This window comes from Loa loa (assembly GCF_000183805.2).
Source record: "Loa loa unplaced genomic scaffold supercont3.689, whole genome shotgun sequence".
Lineage (NCBI taxonomy): Eukaryota > Metazoa > Nematoda > Chromadorea > Rhabditida > Onchocercidae > Loa > Loa loa.
In genome coordinates, this window is record NW_018108869.1 from 3,983 (window position 1) to 13,939 (window position 9,957).

The following is a 9,957-nucleotide window of genomic DNA, read 5'->3' on the forward strand; positions in this document are numbered from 1 at the left end:
GAGAGAGAGAGAGAGAGAGAGAGAGAGGGAAAGAGATTAGGTAACTGAAGCTAAAAATGGAATCCAGGTCATTTTGTTTACTGAGGGAGAAAGTTTTTTTTTTTTAAGCGGAAAGAAGTTTGGATTATTTCTCAATAGGTATTGTTAAGGTTTGACAATAGAGTTACAGATAGAATGAGTTGCTTCGAGAGATCGTGGATACCCTGGTTTTGTGATATCCATGGAAATGAATTCTTCTGTGAGATGTCGCGAACAAAACGCGAGAAATATAAGGAATTATAACTTTTCTCATCAAGTGATAATCACTTCATAAAAGCAATCTATTAAAGTAAGAATGGTTTTTGATGCTTCAGCTAAAACATTAACCAGTAAAGAGCTTCAAATATTCCGTATATAGGGGACTAGTGATGTCAAATGACCTGTGATGTATCTTGCTGCGATTCCGTTTAATGAACATTGCTGTCCTGTGTGATATTGCAAAAGCTTTCCATTAAATAGCACTTAATGAAATAGATTGGGATGTCATTCGTTTTCTATAGCTCCGAGGCTATAATGTTCCAGTAAAACAAGAGAATCTAATCAATTAGTATCATTTGAGAACAATATCTTCAGTAATAGCAAGAAAAGTAGAATGAAACTTGTATGTAGATAATCTTATGATCGATGTACGGAAATGAAGCCAAAGCAATAAGCGTGTACAAAGAAATTAAAAGTTTTCAAAAAGGTAGCCATGAATATGCGTGAATTCATATCCAATTCAAATGAATTCAACGAATTCCTTCCACTACTGATTGACAAAGAGGAAAAGTAACAAAAGTCATTGGGACACTACAACAAACAAAATTAGCATTAGGCTGTTAAACTTGACCCAGAAAACAACAAAACGATCAGTATTACAAGAAATTGCTTCTATCTTCGATACATTGGGACTTATGGCACCAGTCATTCTACTAGCCAAAATTATACTTTAAAATCTTTAGAGCCAAAATTTCAAGTGGGATGATGTATTGGAAGCAAAAGAATTTAAGGAATGAAAAGGAATTCTTAATGATTGGCATTCTGCATTTATTGGATTACCGAGAAAAATTCCAGAAATAAAAGCAAGAGTGCAACAAATCCACGTGTTTTCGGATGTTTCGTAACATGCTTATGCCGCGGACATCTATTTGAGATCCGAAGTTGAGGAGGAAGAACCAGTGTTCGTTGGTATTTTCAAAAATCTGATTGTGTCCGATCAAAGGAATAACTTTTGGTAGTTCTTATTGGAGCAATTAACTTTGTAGCAGATCAGCTGGAAATGCAAAATATTGAAAAATTTTTTTGCAGCGACTCAGTGTATGTGCTGAATTGGATACAAAGTGAAACGAAACAACAATTATTCAAAATCGTCTAGATGAAATGTAAGAAACCAAAATAAATTCCAAATATGTACTTACAGTTGACAATCCTGCAGACGCAGCCAGTAGAGGAACAAGAATCAACGAGTTAAAGAATAACTCTTTATGGTAAAGTGGACCTAGCTGGTTATCTGAACCAAAAACTGCTTGGCTAGCAATATCAATTCAGGAAGAAAAAGACAGAACTGACGGAGAAATTGAAAACAATCAACAAGAAATGGGTGCATTAGAACATAATGAAGAAAAAGAGAAGGGAAATTTTTGAGTATTAAGCGATTTAGTAGCTGGGATAAATTACTCCGAAAACTATTCGAGTATTTAAATTTATTAGAAATATCTGGCACAAACAAGTACCAATCATCAAATATATTTCTAAAAATCTATCTATTACCGCTGATAAATACTTAATCGTAGAACAGTATCTTACCAAAGAAGCTCAGAAAAATGAAGTCATAGAAAAAGAAAAAAAGAAGTGCCAACTAACAGCTGATAATTATGAATTGCTCTATGATGCGATGGACGTATAAAAGATTCTGAATTAAACAGGAATGCAACCTATCCAATTTATCTCCCATAAAGATGTAGAATAACATCACTGATTATCATGAATACACATGAAAAAACGTTCCACAGTGGGATAAATTCCAACTACCGAATTACCCCTCATATCCAGAAGAACGCGTACAACGTTCATATTTACGAATATTGGATTAGATTATTTTGGTTTAGCTAAGATTAGAGGACAATTATCAACCAGCAAACGATGGATTGCCTTTTTTTTTTCTTTATTTTATTGTTTGACTACTTGAGCAATACATTTTGGAGTGGTATAGGATTTAAGTGCGAGAGCTTTTCTACACGTGATGAAAATTACGAAGATGTATTGCATGTCGTGAAACATCAGAAACAATCGTGAGTGACAATGCATTTAACTTGAAAGTAATAAGGGAGACCTACAATGTATGGGATATAATCTCAAAGATTCTTCAGTACTTTACTACTGAAGCAAGAATAAAATTAAGTAGGAGTGTACTATTACTCTTTATACGTCATGGCAAGGAGGAATATATGAATGATTAATTGGATTGACAAAGTCAGCGATTAAGCAAACCGTGGGAAGACGTTTTCTGAGCAAAATGAACTGATTACGATAATCACAGAAATTGAAGCCATCTTGAATTGCCGACCAATAACACAAATGGTGAAAGATATGATACAAGTCCTTCATCCTACTGATTTCATGAATCCTTTGGCTAAACCACTCCAAGAAAAGGAATCGGATGAAGATTATGGCATAGTAGAAACCCAACACAGGAGAAATTGAAAAGATAATTACGGAAAACAAATCAAAGTTTATATCAATTTTGGATGCAATGGCAACGAAAATATCTCCTTAGTTTAAGAAAATGATGGCAAGTACAATATCAATAGGACGAAGTTTAACTAAAAGGGGACCTAAAATAAATGAAGTAGTAGTTGTAATGGAAGAAGAACAACCAAGAGGAAGTTGGAAGTTTAGGAATCATTGGAGAGCTGACATGAGGTAGAGAAAGAGAATTCGAAGTCAACAGTACGACTCCACAACAATCACAAAATAATCTAACTGATAAATTTATTGATTCCTCTGGAAATTAGAAGTCAAAATAAAGAGGTAAGAAATATCGATCAAGCAGAACTCTACATGTACATATAGAGTGCTATCACTATGCATAAAACTACACATGCGCTCTTTGCTAATACTGTATCCAAGGAGTCTCTACACCAATATGCGCTAACAAAGGGCTTTATTTATGCAGTCGTTGAACCATACGCGAGTTTGAGGTAGAAATAACAAACAATTTGCAACTCTGTGTTATGTTGCGCAAGAAACTCATAAGTGTACAAGAAAATAATTTTTTTATCCACTTTATGAGGTTATTGTCCGTTTTGCTGTAATGTTAATTTGCTACGTCAGATATTACAACAATTCCTGATTAATCGTAATTGTTTTCTTTGGCATTAAATAAATCAGTTGCATATATAATTCTTTAATTCAAATATTTTATTACTTCGCATAAAAAAAATCAGCACATATATATATATATATATATATTGGTTGCTTGGGTTTGTTGATCCACTGGCTTCTTAATTTTGATACTGCCGCAAAAGTGTATATCTGTATAGACATTAAGTTTCTCGCTTTTTTTTACCAACTAAAACCGAGTTACTAAGAATTGATTTCTGGTATGAATTCAAAAGGACAAATTCTCAGTGTTGGAAAGTAAAATTATTTGCGCATCGCTTAAGGAAATAAAGAAAATAGCGATTACTTTTCAATATTTATCTTTCGAAAAAATTTTGGATTTACATGAAAAATAAAGCTACTTTTCAAATGCTATAGACTAGCCGGATTCGGAAACGTGTGCTGAAAGGTTAACCCAATTCAAGTCAAATTAATAGAAAGAAATGCTGAGACATATAATGTCATGCACAGTTTGCTAATAACGCAATGAGTGAAAATCTCTTCCGAATTTCATAAAAATAACATTTGAAAGGCTTTTAATAGGAACATCAAATGCGATTTGGAGAAACCGTTGTGACAAAAAAAAAAAATGTATCTTTGTACTTTGACATGCTTGAAAAGAATTCCGATATGCTAATTCATCCAATCAAAAAAAATGGTTCCACTTATTCATTCTCCAAATCCAAGAGGAATAGCTGGTTGGATGTGATGTTGCCTTCGACACAATAGCCATTTGAAACCATAAATTGCGGCATCCCCCTTTTGCCGATACATGAATAAATTACCATATTGAAGGAATTCAGGAGAGGCAAATATATGCAAAGCATCACAACCAAAGGTATCCTTTTAATGCGATCCATCACAAAAATGCACTTCACTATTGATGGCACCACAACGAGAATTGCAAAAAGAAGGATGAAAGTGCAAGTCAGAAAGTAAAGGGGTGAAAGGTGATAATTAAGATAGATCTCACCGTTGGTTCGACCTCTTTTACATTTGATTGGTCCTTTTGAAGTTAAAGGTGGTATAAAAGTTTTGTTATAAAAGAAGGTTATATGCGACTGAATTCTTTGTCTGAAGTTTTACAATTTAGAACAGCTTTGATTCATAAGCATTGGATTCATGACAGTTCGGCATTATTTTTACAACTGCTTATGGCAATGCATTATTTAGCCATTTAGCAAAAATACACGAAATGTAAAACAGCAGGAGATCAGTGCTGTATGGGTGTATCGCTTTTGATTCTCGAGAAAACGTGTCAAGTCATGGTTATGTGAATTGTGTGAAAAACTGAGCACCAAATTTTCTGGATATTAAAACTCAATATATATTTAAACTTGACTTCGTCAACATACCATGATTTCTTCCCAACACAGTTTACTATGTATTCATCAAATCGGATTCTACTGAATTGCAAAATCCCTTGAAAGCTAATATTAAAGCTAATATCGAGCTAATGTTTCACCAAAACAGGAGAGTATCATGATACAATTATAAGTTATAACCTATACGTCAATTAATGATATAAATGAAGATGCGCGATTGCATCTTCACGGTTTCTTCACGACTGCATCTTCATTTCCATCTTCAGATGCATGATTGAAACTACAATTATTAACTACAACTATAACTTCCAATCATAATTATTTTTAAGTCTATACCTTTTCAGCATGGCAACAGCAATAACCATCGGAATAATACTAAATAATGATGTTATTTAATACTAAATAACGCACTAGCGAATACAACAAAAAATTTCCATTCAAATGTTTTGGATTAATTAGAATTTTTGAAAAATTCCTGAATTTTAGGCTATTTTGGACAATATACAATAAGGTTTTTGCTATTTGTAATCAATGTTTTATGGATTTGATATATTTATTATTTCCAAAAATCACTAATCACGTTGCGCACTAGCGAACACAACAAAAAATTTTCATTCAAGTGTTTTGGATTAACGAGAGTTTTTGAAGAATCTTGAATTTTAGGCAATTTTGGACAATATATGATAAGGTTTTTGCCAATTTTGGTCAGTGTTTCATGGATCTGATATATTTATTACTACCAATAGTCACTGATCACGTTGCGCACTAGCAAACGCACCTCAAAAAAAAAAGTCAGAAATGTTTCTTTTTTCAAAAAAATTTTAATATATCAAATTTAATGTCTCATTAATTTTCATATCATTAGAATACTAAACAGATATTCTCAGCGCAGCTTGTTTGCTTGTATCTTCATCATATTTGATAGATTTTGTTCGTGTGACACTCTTCTTAAGATTAATTTATATTTCGGGCAAAACTGTATAATTGCGAAGTAGCAATTCCATGATTTTTAATTAGATGTCTTTTGATTACAACTCATCGCTTATGCATGAATGCTTAAATGTTTTCGGTTGTTTCCTGTAGCTTCCGTTCAACTTCGATCTTACAAGTACCTAAATACTTTTTTCCATAATTTTAAGTCACATTAAAAACATAACGTCTGACGAAAAGTGATATTTGCCGTTCAAAACGGTTCAGTGACAAAATGTGCACTTCCCTTTTAGTATTAAATTGTGTAAAAAAAATTTTTATAGTTTTTTTCTGGATTTCCTTGCATGGATTTCTATTTAACACAAGCCATAATTAACAGTAGCAATTTATATAAGTTATGCTATTAAACTTATTATTTTTACAATTTTATGGTGTACATATTTACAAATTTTTGACTATATTTTAATTCAATGTTTTTGCGTTTCAAATTTTCAGTTTCTTGAAATTCAGAAAAATGATTTGTTAATGACTATAAGAATGTCTATAAAACTGGTAAATTAGACTGTTTCAAACCATTATATTATTTGACAGGATTGATAGTTCAAAGTGATTTTACAGAAACCCAGTGGAATTTGGTTTATTTTTGGCTGACATTATATATAAATATGCAAATATAAAATGTCTGAGATCATTCATCATCCTGAATCACTTTCAAAACGTGTAGGCAAATTTAAGAAGCAAATATTACTTTTAGTGAAATTACTCTGATTAATCTCAAATCGACTATTGATGTAAAAACATCAATACTAATATCATGTAAATGCCTACTTTTGCTATTTAATCAAAATTTTTATATAAATTTAAATCATATTGGACAATACTGCAATTTCCATCGGTTTTGGAAGTAATGAAATTATCAGGAAGAAAAATATTTCCGGTATCAAGCATTGAACTTCTTTTGGTTCAATCATTTTGTGTCGGAAAAACCGAAATAGTTCTATCATAAAATCATTCATTCAAATAGATCGCATTTACATATTTTTTCTCTCATGCTTAAAGTCATGAGTCAGCTATCTAATCTACTAAAAGTGCTTTTTCTGATGTTGAGATTTGTGCATACATGGTAACTAATTTGTAAAGGCTTCATCCCATGCAAAATCTTGTATACAATGGTGAGAAAGTTGTACATCAGATAAAATAATTTCTATGCAATTTTTTCTAAAGAAAACTGTTCTTATATGTAAATTTCTCTTGCACCTGTGAGAATACTGCCAATATGTAATGACTGTCCTCTTCACACATCCCATATATAAACCTTAAGAATCTCTAATAAGATTCAATGTTAATGTTAATTTTCTCCACGTCACCACTCAACGCTACTCAGTACAATCCAGATTTATTTCCTCTCTATTTACGAATATTTACTTCAATATTTCTCCCGTTATCCTACGTTATTAAGTTGGGTTTTATTATACTATAATCGGAATTACTTCTAATCTGTTTTTATTGTATTTGTTATTTGAACAACAATAAAGGATAACTATTATATTCCTCGAACACATAACCAATCGGTATTCAGTAAGTCACTTTTTTATAAAAAAATAACTGCTTTATTACTAACAAGAACAGTAATCCTCATCTTCTAATTCCCTTAATTTTTCTTCCACGACATTTTGTGCCTAAAACGATTTAATCATTCTTTCCCTCAGAAATATATTTACTTCCTTTTTTTGGGAAAAAAATGAAAGAGGAAAATTGAATTTCTTAATTTTGACCACACTTATCTCAACATTGAATTTCTTTCAATATTATGACGAATAAATTTCTGTAGCTTTTGGATAAATATGAATATAAATATAATATATAAATATAAATATAATATAAATACAAATATAATAAATGTAAAAAATATAAAGTATAAAAAATATAAAATATAAAAAATATAAAAATATAAATAAAAATAAAAATATAAATATAAAAAATATAAAAATAAGAAAAATATAAAATATAAATATAAATATAAATATGATAAATATAAATATAAAACATTAATTACAAGTGATGAGGCAATATAGTTTCTCCTCTGGTAAATATCGCCTCAGTTTTGGAAGTTTAGAAAACTTGAAGCGAAAGGGAATAAAACTGTGCAAAAAATGTTGCAACAGATTTGCATAAATTAATTATTTTTCACAATGCAATATGGCAATTGAAATGAAATTATTCAGTATAAAGGATTAAACAGTTATTGCTATTTTTATACTACTGTGCGTGACGATAGGTTATCGATACATATGGCTATCTTCCTCCAACAAAATTAACATTTATACATGCGGTCTTTGACCAATACCTGACAGAAGTGATTGGGTAGTATATAGTGAAATTTTATTCTAGGCTTAACAGAAGGTAATTTACATTCCGAACATTTCTCGGTAAACATGAGGCTATCACATCAGAAATATAATATAGAATATGTTGAAGGAAAAAAAATTGATTTGATAGACATTTTTCAGTTACATATCTCGTCTTACCATATATCTCGTCTTACTATATATCTCGTCTTACTTTGGTAAGAATGCTAATTACTCTGCAATAATCGCGATCTACCGATCTACCTTGAAGTCTGAAATGAACATTGATATGTTACTAACTAAATGATATCAATGTGTTTCACAAAAAATCCAGTCTTCTTCATCATCTGGACAATGTATTGTTTTCGGTTACTCATCGTTTCTCCAAAATAAATTAGAAATGATACAGTGCTATTATCAAGTTTTATTATTGCTGAATGATCAGTAGTGTAACTTGCACATATTGCGTCACCACACGTTGGAATAAATCAAAGCATAGCAACTGGATACTAGTTGGGATTTTCCTATTCCATTTTTCGATGTTAATTTACGATAATTGAATTATTACAAGTCTCTATAATGATTGACGTACTTAATGACAAAAACACGTAATAATTTAAATTTCATAAATTAACGTCAAAGAATGAGCAAATTTTTAAATTTTGCAGTTTATCGTAGTGTCCACAAGCTCAGTTTAGATTTCCTTTGTCAAATCAATGTGATTGGCATTGCTGGAAAATTTTACCAAAAATAGTTTCTGGAAAAAGAATTGAAGCAAAATGAAATGAAACTGCAGAAAATATTGCGACAGCTCTGCATAAATTATTTTTCATAATATAACATGGCAGCTGAATTGAAATTATTCAATATAAAGGATTAGAAATGATTGCTATCATCACATTGTTATAAGTTATCGACACGCGTAGCAACCACTCCCATCAAAATTAGCATTTATACGCGCGATCCCCTACCAATACCTAATAGAAGTGATTGGGTGGCATCTGTCAAACTGTCTTCCGTAGAATTTCGTTTAGCAACTTCTTCTACTTCATTTAATTTGACAGATAATATCAGCTGCTTTTCAAAGTTTTACGTTATGAGATTTTAGGACTGCAAAGTAAGCATTCTGTTTTTAAAAAAAATTATCTTTTTATCAAATTTGTAATTGTGCAAGTTTGCACTAAATCCGGTGTGGCCAATCTTCAATATAAATAAGTTATTATGTCTGACATTTAAATGAGAGATGTTCGTATTATACACGCAATGAATGCATACCGATGCTAATATATTTAGAAAAGTATATCCTTGAAAAAGTTTTACGTTTTGCCAAGCAGCAGGTGATGTTGTTTCTCATAATCAACCATTCGGTACACTAGTAAAATTGAAATTTTTTTTTCAGAATTGGCAAGAAACCATTCCCATCGAAATGCGTTTAATCTGTTTCATCTTCTTTCTCTTCCAACTGAGTGACACTCAAACTATCGTAAGTTCATTTAAAGTTTAAAAAAATGGAAGCGTTGCAATATTTCTAAGATTTCAAAATTTTGGCGCAATTTAAAATTGATAATTCCATATAATTTGAGGAGCCACAAATAGAACCGTTGGATTTGTCAATATCAAGAATGATTGAGGACCGGATTGGACCATTAGATCTGTCAGCGCCAGAAGTGAGTACGGGAGAAATAGAATTAAGCAAAACTGATCAGTATGACACAAAGACATTGAACTTACCAATTCAAGAGGCCAGTAGGGAAAAACAAGTGTAAGAACAAAACCGAAGAGATCATGGCTCGAGTCGTATCAAAAGGAACATCTAGACTGGAAGAACATACGAATCAGGATGACGCAAAGTCATTGAACCTTCCAATTCAAAAAGCCAGTGAGAAACAGACAAGGATAGGAAGAAAGAGGAAGATATCAAGAGAAAATACGACTCACACAAGTGAGAAGGGGTT

General features: G+C 31.5%; 2 protein-coding genes across 2 annotated transcripts; both read left to right on the top strand.

Moving 5' to 3' along the window:
- Nucleotides 1–2,595: 2,595 nt before the first annotated feature.
- Nucleotides 2,596–2,944, top strand: LOAG_09675 (hypothetical protein; the record flags this gene model as incomplete). The annotated part of the gene is made up of 2 exons (XM_003145203.1): nt 2,596–2,694; nt 2,801–2,944. The coding sequence occupies 2 exons, from the start codon at nt 2,596–2,598 to the stop codon at nt 2,942–2,944; spliced, it is 243 nt and encodes an 80-aa protein (XP_003145251.1).
- A 6,680-nt stretch (nt 2,945–9,624) lies between these two features.
- On the top strand, nt 9,625–9,944 carry LOAG_09677 (hypothetical protein; the record flags this gene model as incomplete). Its single annotated transcript, XM_003145204.2, has 2 exons — nt 9,625–9,669; nt 9,743–9,944. Coding segments are annotated over 2 exons (246 nt in total), but the record flags the coding sequence as incomplete, so codon positions are not given.
- Between the last annotated feature and the right edge of the window lie 13 nt (nt 9,945–9,957).